General features: G+C 31.4%; 1 protein-coding gene across 3 annotated transcripts in view; it reads right to left on the bottom strand.

The window, feature by feature from the left end:
* Positions 1-18,577, bottom strand: part of LOC118202016 (membrane-associated guanylate kinase, WW and PDZ domain-containing protein 1-like) — a 186,136-nt gene that overhangs the window by 40,405 nt on the left and 127,154 nt on the right. For all 3 annotated transcript variants that reach the window (XM_085822669.1, XM_085822671.1, XM_085822670.1), the window contains exons 2-4: positions 6,103-6,216; positions 3,999-4,118; positions 366-591 (exon numbers count right to left, since the gene is read on the bottom strand). In XM_085822669.1, coding sequence (XP_085678795.1) covers positions 366-591; positions 3,999-4,118; positions 6,103-6,216 — 460 coding nt within the window. The remainder of the gene's footprint in view (positions 1-365; positions 592-3,998; positions 4,119-6,102; positions 6,217-18,577) is intronic.

Raw genomic sequence — 18,577 nt, 5'->3', positions numbered from 1 at the left:
CAACACTTCGATTTAAATGTTTGTAAAGATTGTAAACTTTGATTTTTATTTTATTTATTATTATTATTTGAGTTAATTTAATTCTCAACTTGTTAAATAAATATTTCATAGTTATTCTAACTTAAGATTCTTTAATAAAACTTTGCTAAATAGATGATAGTGTACTCAAATGCCTTAACCATATTAAATGCATGACATATCAGATATATACCCAAATAAAAAACAAGGAATTAAGAGGTTATTATTAATTTAAATTATAATTTTGATTTAGATATTTTTTTAATCTTACATATATATATATACAGACAGAGAGAGAGAGAGAGAGCTCACACTGCACAGTAGCAAAAGAAACTTTTAAAACTCACTCTATATTTTTCCCAGAATGACTGAAATTGGATGATTCGGTTTGTTCTCCACTAGTTTTGGCAGTCATTGCTTCAACACTAGACCGATTCCTTCGTCTTTTTCCTTCGGAAGATGGATGGATTCCAGGTATGACGTTATTGCTATTTGTATGGTTGAAATTAGTACTAGGTCTCACTGTTGACACAGGACATTCTTCAGGAGGTTTGGGAGTTCCGTAATGGTTACCTTTTTGTAAAAATAAGTGAATAAATAAACAAATATAAAAGCAATCTATAAAAGCAATCTTATCTATTATTTAAATGTATTTTGTTTAGAGAAAAAGACTGCATTAATATATTAACTGGCAAACACACATTCAGCTCAAAATACAATTTAATAAGATTTCATATATTTTACCTTGGAGCCTTACCTTACTTCATATACTTTACCTTACTTCATATACTTTACCTTTGGAGTAAAGTTGATTTATTAAATCACAATAGATGATAGCAAAAAAATATCCAAGGCTATACATTAATAATGAAGACCATAAACCAGTTCACATTTCAATCCAAATGTCCCATGTTGTTGTTTATACTACTGTACGTTTTACAATGATTCTTTCCAACACTTTATAAATGAAGAAACCGTTTAAAAGCCCAAAAGGGGAAATTTCCCAGAAAATAATTTTTTTTCTAATATGATGATCAAAATAACCAGGAATATGAAATTCTTTATATAACTATGTAACAGAAGATATCTATACTAGAAATGATGGGGAAAATAAATGTAAAATATTGTGCGCCATTATCGTTACTGCAACAGATTGAAGGAAGGGAGAGGGTAGCCGACTTAAAAATTAAGGTGTCACTTGATAGCAAATAAAATCTAGTGCCATTAAAAATACTATATGTGTCAAGAAAGTAAGGAATAAGAATAAGCATGCATTAGTATCTCTGATGTATTATCATTAGTATCTCTGATGATTAGTATCTCTGATGCATTAGTATTTCTGATCCCTATCAGCTTAGGTTTGTTTTTTGCAATACTTTAAATGTCACTTAAAAAAAAAAAAAAAAAAAAAAAAAAAAAAACACTGCAGTTTTTTGACAATGATTCTCTTCACTGATAAAAAATCAGATTCTCAGAAAATGCTTTTATACATAATGACTAAAATCATTATTAAAACCTTCTTAGGCTGAGAAAGTTACGTCTTTAAAAATTTTTTTGCTACAACTTTATACAATACATTTAAAGTGCAACATCATGCTATTTCTTATGCATGGATGTCAAGGGTTTATGGTGTATCTTGACAACCACATAAGAGACTGTACATGAATAACATGCTATTCCAAGACATAACTTACCAACAGACGAGAAACCAGTCTATGAAGCAACTGTAATGCAAACCCATTAGAAAGACCCACTGGATTATTTGGCTTTGCCAAATTTAGAGCTAACAGCCCAAAAGAGATACTTTTGTAGAGGATTTTCTATTCGTAAATAGGATATACAGTAAACCTTTGTTAACATGAATCTTAAGGGGAAAAAAATCAACAGTTCCGAGTTTTAAAAAAATGTGTATTAACCAAGGACCCAAATTTTATTTTTAGAATAACTTTTTCTACACATTACCCATTTACAGTATACAGTTAGATACGTATACTATGTATAAAATATAGTACTGATATTACTTACTACAATATACTACGTATGATGTCATAGAAAACACTACATTAATTATTGTACTGCAATTTTCTTGAACCTCAGACACAGCTGTTTGTATATCAGATTCCACTGAGCACACATGACAATATCGTCACCTGCACTAAGAAACTCTTCAAAACTAACATAAGGGTTTGCAATGTCTCGCAGACTACTCAATCAGGTGAAGTGATTAATCAGGTTGTCACCATTTAAATCATTAACAGGATTAGTATCTTTATGTCTCCAAGTTCTGCTAAAATAGGTCTGTATGTATTGTGATGACACAAATTTCCAGGGTGTGGTGATAGCTTTTATTGCTTCCACCTGACTTTAAATTAGTGTTTCCGTCTCCTTTTCAGTGCGAATTGCAGCTCTCACAAATCACTTATAATAAGACTTCTTCATTGGACAGTGTGGTAAAACACTAAAAATGTTCAGTTTTGTTCATACTGTAGATGTCACATGAGGCATAATTTTCCTCTCACTTGGTCAAACTCATGCAATCAGTTATTCGCTCATTGTTCATAAACTTTATTTGCTTCATCACAAATTATTAATGATGAAATCAAGTGTGTCTTTTGGAAGCGGTACAGCCAACCAACTGAACAACTGAAATCTTGAATGCCTAATTTTCTTGCAATCACATTTGCTTCTGACTACATTATAGGTCCATCTAAAAGTACACATATCATTGGACCATTTTAGAAGTAAAGTTTCGACACCTTCATACTTAGCATTGGGAAACTGCTTATATCTGTTCCAGAACTCAGATACAGCAGCACTAAGAATTTTTTCACGATCTTTATGTGTCGTGGATAAGGTATATTTGGTAGTTTCATATTTTTTGGAATTTGCACTTTTCTTCAATATACCATAGCTTACTTCCTTTAGGATTTTTGGTTTATTTGCAGATTTATGCTTGTCTTTTTCCTCTTGACCATCTGGCAATTTAACATTAGTTGTTGCATCCTGAAAGCTATAGTGCCATCTACAAATCTGTTGAACAGTGCCACTAGAACTCTCAGGGAAAGACATGTTGGTGTGCACTGAAAATTATTCATTTAGTATGCTGTGTCCTACTGAGTTTTATGAAGAAGAGAAGATGCTAACTTGACTCAGTGACCATTAGATGGTAAGTAATTTTATCTGATTCAAAATTAATTCAAAATTATTCAAGATTTAACATTAGTCATACTAGCTAACTTTTACAGAATAAAAAAACACATCTGAATACAGAACTGCATTTGTTGACTGAAACTTATTGTGAATGCAATGACTACGACTGTAAAGCAAGGTTTCTTGTGCTTACTATGTTTTAAAGAATACAGTGCATTCTGTGAAGTTTTCAGTTAAATGAGATGGAACATTTCTGAACATAATCCTAGCAGATAAACAAGAGGAAAAAATATGAAAAAATTCGAAAGTTTGTGTTAATGATAAAATCTAATGATGCAATGGACTAAGAAAAAAACAATTCATAATTCATGGTAATCAAAATTTGTGTTACTTGATAAAACTTCTTATAAGATCATATACAGTGCCACACTCATTTAACATGAACCAAAATTCTGTTCATGTTTAAATGAGTTCATGTTAAAGGGGGTTTACTATATGTATTATATCTAAGAAAATTCGAGAAAAACCTTTTCAACCAGTAACTAGCTAGAAGGCCTAATAATTACTTAATATATATATAAACTAGCTATAATGAGCTAAAAAGTAAAATGAAATGATTACAAAAAATGCATTCTTAATGAAAATATTTTAATTTGTAATCATACGTGTATTTTTTTCCTTATGCTACAAATTAAGACAAAATCTGTTTTAAATTTATAATCCAATAAAGAATAGCATGTCTTCAATCAAAACTGAATTTCTCAACTAAGCAAAGTAGTACTCACAGAATTTTAAGATACTGTTGAAAATTAATAAAATGTAAAAAATACCTTCATAAATTCCACTTTCTAAGAGATTTCCAGACCTCTCTAATGCCATAAACTCATCAACAGTAAGGAAAGTGTAATCCACGCCATTGATCTCCCCATCTCTTGGAGGTCTTGTTGTGCCTGGAATATAGTTATAATAATACACTGAATATCTGTAACTCAAATACTTTTTTAGCATAGCTAAGTGAAAAATAATTTCAAAATCCAAGAACACTGCTGATACTTTTTTTTTATTATTTTGGCTCTCAGTATTTTCACATGCCTGAAAATAAAGTGCCTTTTCATAGAGAAATGATATATTATATTACCTTCCTCATTCCTTACTGAATAAAAAAACTATTAATATTTAAAAAAGACAGTAGAAAATACGGAAAATACAATAAAAATATAGCAATAACATGTGAGCTACTCACTATTTTTTCATGAGAGAAAGTGACTATAATTAGGAAAGCTAGCCATTTAGTGATGATTTATAATCTTGTCCATATTTAAATAACAAGGGTCATAAGAGAAAGGAAGCAGAAATTAATTACAAAATATCAGATTAATGCTTGAAAAAAAAATTAAAAAAAAAAAAAAAAAAAATAGCTCTATGGATAAAGGGACTTTTTTGCACACTAATAACAAAGAATTCCACATTCCTGAAACAAAGTACTACACACTTCAAAATTCTACACCTCCATATAAATTATTGTCATTTTAAAGCAATTCATAAACAAGTTTGCGGTGCTATTGCTAACATTATTTTTCAATACACATAATAATCAAAGCAACCTGAATTTTCAATCAACTCGCTTTAACCTCTTCGCTACCCACGTTTCGTATACAATACACTTCAGTTTGTCTTAGCAGGCCCATATCATATCAAATGTTATGGGTCACTGGACTATATTTTCATATTTGATATGCTGAATTGGAACATTTTATTTTACATTTTAAGATTTACATAAATGATGTCAGAATGCCATAAAAGCAAATAAATACAATGTCTTAAGCATTAAAGTTGTTGCTATGAATATTATTTATTATTTTATGCTATGAATCTAAAACATGCAATGCTTACAATGCACATTTCACACAGTGCAAGCAGCTTAAAATTTTATATATGAGTAAAAAATGTTAGAAAAGGCAAAGAGAAAAAATGTGTGTAACAAACAGTGTTTAAAAGTTTAACAATGTTTTGAGCTTTTTGGCTGAAACATTAAGTGAAAAGAAGTTTGATTAATTTCATACTTTTTATTTCGTTATTCTGCCCATTACTACCCAAAGTCTTACTTGTGTTGTAAAATAAAACAACAAAATAATTAGTCAACCTTCATTTAATCATTACTAATCAATTAATTTCAGTTAATCTTATCTGAAAGTCTCAAAATGTACATAAAATTTGATTTATTCGCTACTTTTTTATTCTCATTTTCACTGCCATGCCATTCGTACCAGAGCAACAATGGTGTAGCAGGGAAGAGATAGAGACATCTGTCCTCAGGGTACCTAACTGATGTTTCCCATTGCATTTGGGCAAGAAAGAGGTAGCATGAAATCATCAGTTGTTCCTAGGTGCTGAAAACCAGTTTCTTTATGGATATTTTCAATACGACACTTGAGATGAACATTTTTGACATGCAAATTTTTTTATGGGCTAATCCTTTAACTGAAGAAACTAATTTTATTTACTAATAAAAACATTTATTAAAATGTTAACAGTAGTATTTTTGAGTTTACTTTTAGAATTTCAAATAAAGAATTTAAAAAAAAAAAAAAAAAACCCTTGTCCGGGAAAAAAAACACTGGCATGATTTAAACCCTCTATTAACAGTCATCAATTATCTCAGTTAGTTAAGATTCCAATTACCTTTGATAAACAAGGTTCTACAGTATATATAAAATTTGTTTTACTGTAAAAATATTATGAGTGTAAACATACTTTACAACTGCATTCAATAATTAAAAAAGAATACCGATAAAATAATATTTAATTTTTAATAAATCACTGGGAGCACAAAAATAAAATTTAGCATAAAAGAGAAGAAATATTTTTATAAAAAAGCATTTTCAAGAGACACGAACTTTTTCAAAGAAAATTTTTAAAAAATATGATTCTTACATGGCACTGTTCTAAGATATAAATTATCCCTGACTGTATTCTGCAATTCACAGTCTGGAGAATTCTTTGGAAATCTTGTATTTAAATGTTGGCGTAGATCTTTACCTAAAAAACCTGTAAAAAAAAAATCATAAATACCACGAATACAGCATATTTCATAATATAAACAAAACAATGTTAGAACACTGTTCCTCACATTAAAAAAATGTCTAAGCAGTTAATATTATTCAGAAGAAAAGAAATATAAGGTGCATAAAATATCAAACAGTATAAACGTAACTTTATCAAACGATCTTCATAGTATGCAGCTACAACGCTCAAATTTTGTCATTTTCTAACTACATACATAAATCGTATGTTTTTGTTTACAATTAGCGAACAATATTTACAACGCCATAAACTCTCCTACACGACTCAAATCATTCGCATTTTTGAGATAAAATGGGAAGTCGGACAGAACTTATCCCAAACCTTGGAAAATGGTTATAAAGACTAAAAGATTTCGAGGAAAAGCAAAGTCAAAATGAGCTACAGAAGGAGCGTTCTCCATCTCCTTTCTCCTCCCTTAGTTCTTGGAACACGATCTTGTAGCGGTTAAAGGGGAAAATATATGCAACTGACTTCGATAAACTTATAGGTTCTCATGCATTCAATTAACTTCTAAACTCGCCTACAGTGATTAAGCACCCTGAAATACATTTATACATATATGAATCGTGGAAATTAAACATTTCAGAAGAAAAATAAACTGATTTATCACTATTAATTTCTACAGTAACATTTAGTTTCTAAATTAAAAATTAAAACAACTAACCTTTCGCTTGCTTCTAAAAACTGTTTATATTTAAACACTTTTCTGATTCGTTGCTGCAGATTATAAATTAATGTACAGATTTAATTCATTTTTAACAGCAGCAGCTGTTAAAGAATAATCCCACACGAAAATTCTCTCAAATCTTTTCTAATTATTATTATCATTCATAAGAATTCGGTAATTTCAAATACATTCCCTCGGCGATCCTGGGAAATCAACGTTATAATGTATTTAGTAACAGATATAATGATTAAACATGTAACACAAGATGGAATTTAATTTAAAAGCATATAAAATCACGTATAAATGAGCACTTAACGAAATATTTTTGGAAACAATTTCGTAAAAGGATTTTATATTACTGAGTGGGGAAAAAATCACAGTCAAATATTACTTTATTAAAATTTTCAAGAAATACCAATATAACCAATGATGGTGGCGATAACAGATTTGAAAACTTCAATAATATTACATGCGGTTTACAAAAATTTTATTGTTACACATGGCAATAACAATTAATTTCTCCGGATATCTGTACCAAATACACACTACAAATAAATCAACAGTGTAAAAGATTACGAAAACACGCGATATTTATAAAACCGGACCAACAAATTTCAAAATTGCGGAATTCAGTTTTAAATGTTAACTGTAAGCTGCATTCATAAAAGAATAGAATTAGATGCAGGACAAAATTTAAAATTTTCTGGACTCTTTCATATAATAACTAATAATACAAAAAAATCTGCCTTAAAATTATTATTAATGTATTAATAATAATTCTGAATTACTCTTTATGTACTTAAATCATAACTTAATATATGGGTTTAATGAAATACAAATTAAAAAATACCATTTAGTTTATAAATATTTGTTTATTAACAGGATGCAAAAGAAATTTAGTAAATGTGACACATAATTTAAAATCACTAAATCTGAAATTCATTTAAAAAATAATTTGAATATATATATATATATATACGAACAATAGTTCTGAGTTAACCCTTTTTCAGAGTTATTTTAATTCAAAACTAACAGAGGAGTGTTAGACAAGCTAGCTGTAGGGTCCAGGTGTACGGAATTTGCAGCGATCTTAAATTATTCAATAAACGCTTCTACTAAATGCGAAATAATTAACTTATTTTTTAAAGGTTAAGATTCAAAAGATTCTAATGACGAAAAAGACGCGAAGATTCGGATTTTTCGAATTTCGAATATTTTTAGATTCGCAAGACCCGTCAATAAAATATTTCTATATCTGTTAATTTTATAATCTGTATGACAGCTCTATGCAATGCTTTCCGATTTCATGCGATGTTTTCCTGAGTTAATTAGAAGTTTTTTAAATAAATTGTGAATTATTCATAACTACTTACGTTTCTTACTTACAAAAGTTTAAATTTCATGTCTTCATTAAATGCAAGTAAAGCACGAAAATGTGAATTTAAAATTAAGCAAAACTAAATCTAATACAAACACGGATTAAATGGCAAAACCAAATGGTTCGAGGGGGGGGGGAATGATATTACATGAACACAGAGTTAACCTCACGTGGGATGTGCACTTTTTCACACAGATAAGGTTTACTATTCAAACCAGCTGTGCATTTATTTTCACTAGTTCGGTTGAGCAAGAGACTTGCAACAAATATTTCGCCATAAAAATGGCAACACTTAATATACTGCTAGTACGCCAAAATCAGAGAAATGAAAACAATCAACACCACTAAGTTTTTTCCGGATGTTCAAAAAAATCATTTCAGCAAGTTAACCAAAAAGAAACATTTCCAGATTTCATATAAAAACGGTTTTATGAAAGAAGTTAGAAGGAAAATATTGATTCACAACTATACATATCTCCGCACTTACGTCGAAAAAATCTAAACATATCGTCAGTAAAACGCCGAAACCAGTGCTTCTGGATACATTTTGGAAATAATCGAGTTAATTTCACACAAAATGCGACTCTTTCTTCTGGCAAGGTATAAAACCGAAAAATATAGAGTTGAAAATGTGCTTAACAGCTAAAATAAAAACAGTAGATTCGCGGTTCTGGCGTGAGACATTTACTCAGGAAAGTTTAATTAATTTTAAATGACAGACATTTAATTTATCCAAAGAATTAAATGGATTAGTTCTCCATTTAATGCTTTGGATAAATTAAATTCTCCATTAATGGTAATGGAGAATATTACTTCAACACACACCAAAAAAAAGGCGCTGTAAGAAACACGTCTTTTTCCTAAGAATACAACAGGAACAGGATAATGAAATTTTCATCTATAAACAGTTTTAAGTGCAATAAAAAAAAAATCTTCGGTTTGGAGACGGTAAAATTATGATGGCGTTTTATTCCATCGAGCTACTGAACATGTCATTCACATCTTATTTTAATTTGTAGTTGGTTCCTCAGAGGTTCACACGGGGTGTCGTCTTCGCGAATGGGGATCAACAAAGAGTCGAGGCTCCAAAGGTCATTCAAGGAGGTCAGTGAAATTGCTATTTCCCACCAGTAACGCTGAGATTTAGTTTTAAGAGTCAAGCGCGTTGCTTACTACAATTCTAACGGTTTTTCCAAAGCCACCAATCCTCTCTTAACAAGCGTTATTTCTTAATGGACATAAAAAGAATCAGTGTTAAATGGTTCTTCCTTTTTGCCCCCCTCCCAACGCAGTTCGTCTTATCGCCGAACTGATAAAATTGCATTTCTTACTTCATTTTTTTTTTCATCAGATGGAAGAAGTTAGAACATTAAAGCGTTACACGAGAAAATACTTCTTTCAGATGAACTTTAAATTTATTCAAATAAAAGAATTACCAAATTAAAGTGCGTTATGTTATCTGTTATAATTCTTCGAGAAAAATTATTCGACAAGCATAGGAGACGTGGTTTGATTCAACCAAAATTATTATAAATATAACCAAAATTATTGATTCAACCAAAATATATTATATGGACCAGAATCACCTATACCAAGCAGTAATACGGAACAACTCGGTTACTGTCGTTGATTTCGCAGATTTTTTATAATATAAAATAAATATTGATTGAAAACCAGTATTTTAGCACTTGAAAGTACTTTATATTGCAGCAAGTCCTTACAGTTCATCATATCAATGCTGCTACGGTAGAAGAGGGCGACCTCTTTCAATTAGCAATTATTATCCGCATGCGTGGGTTCTTTAAACTGTCATCACCTCGGCAATGTCATATAAGCGCAAAATCACCTGCATAAATGATCTATATACGCAATAAATTATGTGTTATTTTATAAAGACATAATATAATTTTTTTTTTTTTTTTTTTTTAAATTCTACAAAACTACACAACAGTTGTATAAGCGTCAACAAAATTTTGCGAATACTGACCTCATTAACGAAAATTCAGAACAAAACATAAAATTTTAAAAGCACAAACATTTCCATTCAGAGTTTTTACTTCCTTGTACGAAGTAAAAAGGAAGTATTGTAATCGCGAAAAGCTTCAGGCAGCATATTTCAACGAAAATATCCACTTTGACCGCTTTCGAATGCAGTTTAACGATGTTTTTGCGTGATATCTGTACGTAAGGACAGAATAAAAGACTCTTTTCCTCCATAAAAACTAAACAACTGCTTTAAAATGAATTCTGAAGAGAATTTTTCGTGGCGTCTGTACGAACGTATGTACGTACGTGCATACGTACGTATCTCGCATAACTCAAAAACGAGTAGCCTCAGAACGTTGAAATTTTGTATATAAGGCTACTATAACATGTAGATGTGCACCTCGTATTTTGGTTTCAATCGGCCGCGCCAAACGTATATAAATATATTTATAAATATATCCACTCTGTTACCCGGCTCAGTGATCTGCTTCTTTACTCTTATAGGTTTGTAAATTGTACATTTTTTTGCTTGAAAAATGATTGAATTATGTTGTTTTTATCTTACGGTTAAGGGTTTTATGCTTTTAGTAAATCTGTATGCAATATTTTTAGAATTATCAACAATTTTAAAATTGTTTAAGTGCCGCTAAGCCTAATTTGATGGCGGCCATTGCTCTTGTTTACATTTGAAACAGCTGAGTAGCGGATTTGTTGCCAATCTAGAGAAACTTAGCTTTGCAACAACAAAGATAACGCCTTCATTTATTATTTAAATCATGCTTACTCCTTTCTGGAATTTTTTTCGAGGAAATAAGCGTTTAAGATTTACTTCGTAATTTTTAATATAGATATTTTAACTTTTTATGTATTTTTGCCTTGTCGCGAAGTGAAAACTGATTTAATTGAATGAGAAATACTCAATCGTCTGTGAAAAACTGTTTCTTTTTTGTTTTGTTTACTTAATTTTTTTAATACATAGTTCTAGCTTTATTATAGTATTTGAATAGAATATGTGGCAACGATTAGATAATTCTTTAAAAGATATAAATTTATGCATTCTGAGTTAAACCAAAGTGAATTTTAAAGAATGCATTTATTCTATTGTGGTTTATGCGCTGTTGGCGAAGTAGGTTTAATTCAATCTAATAAGTTTAAATAAAATGCAAGAAAAAATGCGTATAATTTAATATTCCGTACAAGGAAATCATGTGGTGTACACATCAGATTTTTTAAAATAATAATAATAAAAAAAAAAAAAAAAAAAAAAAAAAAAACAAGAAGACTTTTTTTGGAGGGCCGGGGTAATGGTATAAATTATTTTTTACATTTTGTATCCGAGAATAAAAAAGAAAATGAGAATGTTATGATATTATCACTGTTATTATTTTTAATATTACAAGAAATATACTCAAAATTTCATTGCATTTAGACACAATTTTCGACTAAATTTGCAAAATTAATTATTGCAAGCAGCATAAATAAAGGATACATTATAATAATACATATTTGATTCTTTAAAGAGTTTTTAAAATTACATTAGGTTTCCTGTATGCAGCTTTTTATTTTTTTATTTAAAAAAAGGAGGAGGACAAAACTCCGCTAGAATCGTTATCCCCCCAAAATTTTGAGACATTTTATGACTACTGCAAAACTGTTTAAAATATTCTAAATAAAATAAAATTAATGTTGGTATCAATTGGATATGAAAAATTTTCATTTTTTTTAAAATTTCAACTGCATTTTAAAATACAGCAGACGCTAATTTTATCTCGATTGTAATTATATTATAGTTTTAATCATTTCGTATAAATTTCAGTGATTAAAATACTCATAAAGAATCAAAAAGCCACCACATAATCTAGCATAAGAATGCGGCAAGCAATCTTTAGATAATAATAAAACATAAACACACCATAAAAAAATAGAAGACAAAAATTTGATTAATTTTCTATACATGGATGTTGTTTACATAAAAGTCCTCCGCATATCTTCTTTCCTTCCTTGGACGAAGGATTAGTAATTTTTCCCCTTTCTTTTATTTTTTTCCCCTCCCTGCTTTCGAGACAGACCATCTGAGACTTCAAAAACAATCCCTTTTCATAAATGAAAATGCTCCTTCTTTCGTGGTTTTATGCATGCACAAATTTATATTCTCATTTAAAAAACTGGGGGTGAGGTAATTGATAAAAAAAGGAAGAGTTAAAGAAACGTCATTTTAACATCCGTACAATATATGACATATTCCTTTCTTACAAAAATATGTTTCAGGAATAACTAAGATTAATATTTCAAATGATAATCAGTGTGGATGTAGAATCTTAATTTCATAAAAAAAGGAAGCTTTCAGACACTGAATTTTATCAAGCAGAATCAGTGGGAATATATATGTAATGAAGCAGACTTAGCAATATTGATGGCATGAAACGTAGAAATGTCGATTCATAGGAAACTAGCAACCGAGGCAGATTAAATATTCATTTTTATTTCAGTAAACATATTGCGGGCACAAACTATTTCGCGCACTACTTCTGCCTATTTCAAAATGTTCACATTTTCGATAGCTTTGAAAAAAGAAGAGAGCAGCAGGCAGCAATCCAGCTAAGCTGAAGTACAGAAAGCAAAAGCAGTTGTGTTCAGGATGTAATCGTAATTCAGAACGAGTTACGTTTCCGTTCTCAAGGCATTTCGTTTGGATAATCAATACTGCTGAAAAATTGGCTGTTTGAATTTTAAATCCATTAACATCATCAGTGTTACGCAAGAGTCATATGACACAAATCAGTCTCGATATAGCGCAGTTGAGAAACAAATTATTATTTTTAAAATAGAAAGGGGAAGCATTAGGAGGCTATTTCTAACATAAATGATTAATATATACACTTAAATATTTATTTAATATATAAATAATTTTAATTAATAAATATATATAAAATTCATTTATTACGAGTTTTGAGCACTGATAAATATATTTAATTATTTCCACTGGTTTGTGTCACATTTCAAACAATCTTTGTAAAGTTACTCGCACACTTTGAAGAATAAATGGTGTCCACCGCACTATTTCTTTAAAAATTATTTATGTATTATTAAACCAGCATAATCTTCGGTAGCAGTTAATATTTATCTATTATATCTTTTCAATAGTCTAATAATAATATTTATAAGCTCTGTATAGTGTAAATTCTGTATGTAATTATGTTAACTCTGATTTTTTAAATAAATGCCAGTAATTTGCTCCACCTAGTGAGCAATAACAGTTAACTTCCAGCTGCTCACTTCGTAGTAACTTAACGAACCAACCCACGTATATGCTTAAGAACACGGAAAAGGTAGAAATCATTTACTAAGAAGATTCTCAGACATTATATGACCATATGCTGATGAATTTCTAACAACAAGCATACATTTATCTCAGGGTCATTATTCGCTGCAAATTTATTAATATAAAGTAAAATAGAAAAGATGTACCATTCTACAGCTGACCCGGATGAAAATCACGCATATGATCAACAGAATGCAGAATTTTGCGAAATCCGGAAACACGGTGCTCGGTTCTATTGATTTGACGCTGGAAGTGAATGACACACAACAAATTTCAGGAAAGGGGAGTTTATATCTTCCCGATGAACCAACTTTTGCTATTTTAACAGAATATTTTCAGATTTTACAGAATTTAAAAAGAATATTTTCGTCATCCCTCGGAAATAGCCAATACCGTCTCGAAGAACAGCCCCACAAAGCGCTATGAGGAGAAGGGAGCCAGTACCCAGTTTTCCGAAACGCCAGCTTCGGGACCTCTTTTTTTAATAAAATCTCAAGAAGTTGGACCAATTCTTAATTCATACAAAAAGTTCACAAATTAAAATAAGTTAAATGTTAAAAAAAAAAAAAAAGAGTCAAATTAATGTTGCTTACTTAATTACTTTAAGCAGAAAAAATATTGTGAAATGTACCCAGTTATGGGATCTTTGGTGGTCAATTTTCTAAGAAAATAATTACTCATCAAGTTGATTTTATTTTTTTATTTTCTTATATCATAATTAAGAGTATGCACGCACCACATAGGGCCGGCACTAGACCTTTGACCGCCCGGTGCAAACTGGGCAAATGGAAAATTCTGCCGCCCCTGAATTTTGCCGCCGGTTGCGCACGCTCTGGCGTTGGCCCTGGCACTATATCACTACTGACTCCTACATCATTATTAACACCAGAGCCACAGATTTTCTCTCCCCTAAAGGCCTTCACTAGCCGGTTTTTATCCTTACCGTTTTTCTATTCACACGAAATATATGCGTTAAAAAATGCTTTATTTGAGTATCATTCTAATTTTTGATGTTATGCTTCTTTCCTTCTATATAAGATAAACGTTGTTATAACTTATATCACTTTTCTAACAGTAATATCAGAACAAGCTGAATTTTATTGTCAATTGCGACTGTCGTTGGATGGATTTGAGTATATTATAAATGGCAGTATGACTTTGTTCAGCTCCCGTCTCAGTCTTGAGAATTCTCTAAAGGACTGATCCAAGGATCTTCTATATCTTTCCGCTTAGCAACATACCTCTCGATAAGTCTTTCGGTTCGTTGTGTATTTTAAGTGCCCCCATGCCACACTATACTTTACACATGCCGCAAAAAACACATTAAGCATTCAAACTTTCTCTTGCATTCCAGCCTGGCCATGATTCCCAATGATACGACAATAAGCTTCGCTAGCCATTTATACCAACAAGGAAAGCAGATTAAGGTGTTTGCTGCGATACTAATTTTCCTTATACTAATTAATCTTGATCCATAAAATATATGCATCAAGTCTACGAATTTATCACAGACAAGATGCAAAGGGTAATTCCTGTTGATAGCCAAGGCCTATGTGTGACAGGAGAAGTTTGCAAAGCTCTGCCCCAATTTTGATGAAAACTCAAAGAAGTTATACACGTGCCTCCTACCAATTCGTTCCCTATCAACAACTTCTCAAGGGGACATTCAACTAAACGGTACTTTAAATGCCCCCCCCCCGAAAAAAAAAAGCCAAAGACATTCTATTTACAAACGTGCATGCTTTCACCGAGATTCGAATCCGGGCTCCAAGATAGGGCAGCTGGAACCGCTAACCACCATATGATCACACTGGTATAAAATTAAAATATCAAAGTTACCAAAATGCATTATGGAAATATCGCAATATATTTAACTACTGAGGAATTAAGGTGATCTTTGTCTACATGAGCTTTACCAAAGACGGAACGGAAATGCAATGCCCAAAATTTAGCAAGCTCTTCAAACATTTCAGATTTAGCATTTTGATGATGTCATGATTGCTTCTCACGTTTTTGATGAGACAGGAAAGCAAAGAATTGATTTTTGCGCTCAGATTTAAGATCAAACCCGCGTAAAGTTGTTCCGTTTACTACATTACATTTTTCAATGTCATTGATCTTTTTTTTTAAACCTTCCTATAAAAGAAACCAAAATGCCTATTTCAATTTGGAACTAAAACTAACGAATTAAAACTTATAAGGAATTTCTCTGGTTCACCTGTCGGTCTTTCATTCGCACAGAAGGGATGGCAATGCTTAACTATTTAATACAGCTGCCTCAATACTACCGTGATCAAGGCACAGAAGATGGACAATCATCATACACGTATATTAGAAACATATCTGAACTTTGTCTAGTCTTTGTTCCATTCAAAGCAGTCCTCCTCCATTTTATATAGATGTAAGTGCAAGCGATAAGATAGAAAAGTTGACCAGAACCAAAGACGTATGCAGGACCTTTGTGATTCGGTCTCCCTTCGACCTATGTCCTAAGATTTAAAAAACAACGTCTCAGGCTGCAGAAATTAATTTCATTTATAAATATGATTTAAAAGCATATGGTCTTTGAAACAAAAGATCCTAATGCTAAACAGGCTGTAGGAAGATCTGCAGCGAAGTCAGTCAGCTGATCCCCCCTCCCAAATATGAAGGGAACTGTCCAACCAGAATTAGTCAAAGTCATACACCCAATGAGGCGTTTTAGTGCAATTTATGAAATGACATAGGATATTTGTTTCGAAAGTAATCGGCGTGAAAGGATTAGTTGCGGCTACTTTGTACAAAGCCAGACAGTCCTGAAAAGACAACGATTCCTAAAGAAAAGAAACTTGCAGTTGTCTCTCACATTCCTTCTCGCCAAATCTGGCAGCCTAAGACTTCTTTGTCTGAAAAAATATCCAAATTTGAAATGAAAAATTTTCTGAAAAAAAAAAAAGTCGCCATTTTGATCCCATGGTAGTTATGACTGAAATGCAGAAGGTCCTAACTCACACTTCAATTGCTGACTCAACAATGAGCATTTCAATCACAACGGAAACGCTGCTGCATTATGCGCAAAGGCATTACTTTGAAGGGGACTGAAGAACGATATAATTTTCGGGTAAGTTTTCAAAATCTGTTAAGCCTTATCCGAATTCTTTACAATCAGCCTAATGCCTTTTATAGTCATTAAAAAGAGATAATGCGTTTAAAACAGAAAGGCTAGTTTTCTAATTTTTCACAGGAACAGTAAACCTTAATAATTCTTAATAATCTGGTTTCACAGGAATAGTAAACCAAACGAATAGTAATGACATTTTATAGCTGCAGAGGGTAAGTTATTGATGAATATCAATGTATTCTTCCCCCTTGCTATTTACACACCAACAGCTTTCAGAAACTCGAAAGAAACTAGATTCATGTAACCTCGGATTCTGTTGTGTTTATTTTAAAAAATTACTTATGAGGCCTTTAATTATGCAGTTGTTATTATACATGAGTCATCAAATGTTATCAAACAGAAACAAACACGAAACGCCTATGCAACTAACATGCTCCCCTATGAACCACTTAGCAACACGACAGCGTTGTCACATTATATATAGGCACACTTAAAGAACTACAGTACACAGCTACGACTATTACGCACAGTATTTTATCATCTTGTCTACAACTGAAGGTTCTGCATTAAGTCCTTCCTAACAAGCTCATGAAGATAATTCTAGGCCACCATGTCAACAGCGAATCTGACCTCTCTGCTGTTTCAAACAGGTAATTCGTCACTGCAGCTGTAAGCAAAACCGGAAGAATGTCCTTCAAAGATGACTCAAGTGTAGGTTTCAGCGATAACAGAAGTACGATGATATCTATCACTTTCGCATCATCATCTGACACATTACAATCAAACCTTTTTTCAGCGTTCTTGATAATCTGGTTTATATTAATTTTTAAAGTTTTTTGAAGTTAGAAATATCTTTAGTGGAAGCTTTTCAGAATTTCTGGGCCATTATTAAAGACGCAAGTGTTATCAATACCCGCCCGAAATATAAGATACTTCATCTTCCAAGCAATCTCACAAATAACTAGTCCTCTAAGTGCCTGTCATTTGGAAAAGAATAAAATCTGTTTTAAATTTAAACATTCTGTACCTGCTTAGTAACCTAGACGATTTAAAAGCAACGAACGCATTAATGACATATCGAACTGATATAATTTAAAATACATTGCAAAACTACTTAATAAAAGATGTTTCTTAATGGCATTTACGGCCAACTGTTAATGTTTTCCTTACGTTATAATTGCTGAATGGGAAAGAAATTACTTATTCCTTAAGCAGTCCGCCAATTTCACTTAGGCTATTCGATTTATGACAAAACCACACACCCGCTCCAGCATAATCAACAACATATCTAATTACTATAAAAAATAATACAATCGTGTTTCGTAATCCTCTAACTCAGTATCTGCCCTTTCACTTTATTTCCAGTTAGTTCCTTAATGATCTTTGAAAATTAAAGAAATAAACGATTGAAAATGTTACAAAATGGCGTTGTATGTGACAATTAGATACGGTCGCGATATTATCCGTGTCTGTTAAGACCATCAGACCAAATGCTGGGAAGAATGATTGTTCTATGAGTTTCGAAACATTGTACAATACTAGTACAATATTTATTCATTACTCTACCATCTGTTGAGAAATTTAAGTTCAGAATCTCTTCCTTCCATATGCATTTGAAAATACAGGGTGTTTATAAAGTCCCGAAACCATTTTGATGTTTAATAACTCATACTATAATGAAGATATAAACAAACTTATGGCATTTATTGATGGAATAACTTATATATTTTCCTTTTCAGGTTTTAAATCTTTACTTTTGTAAATATCGTCTGCGCGTGGGGTTAATTTCAGATAATTTCATTTTCCAGTCTAAATATCTGTACTTTTCTAAATATCGTTTGCTTATATGCCAATTTCGACGGTGTACAAAGT

Source organism: Stegodyphus dumicola, chromosome 8 (genome assembly GCF_044657685.1).
Source record: "Stegodyphus dumicola isolate Sdum_Otavi_A_Nest chromosome 8, ASM4465768v1".
Classification (NCBI taxonomy): domain Eukaryota; kingdom Metazoa; phylum Arthropoda; class Arachnida; order Araneae; family Eresidae; genus Stegodyphus; species Stegodyphus dumicola.
Note: the sequence above shows the minus strand (reverse complement) of the source record. Positions and strands in the feature narration are given on the sequence as shown.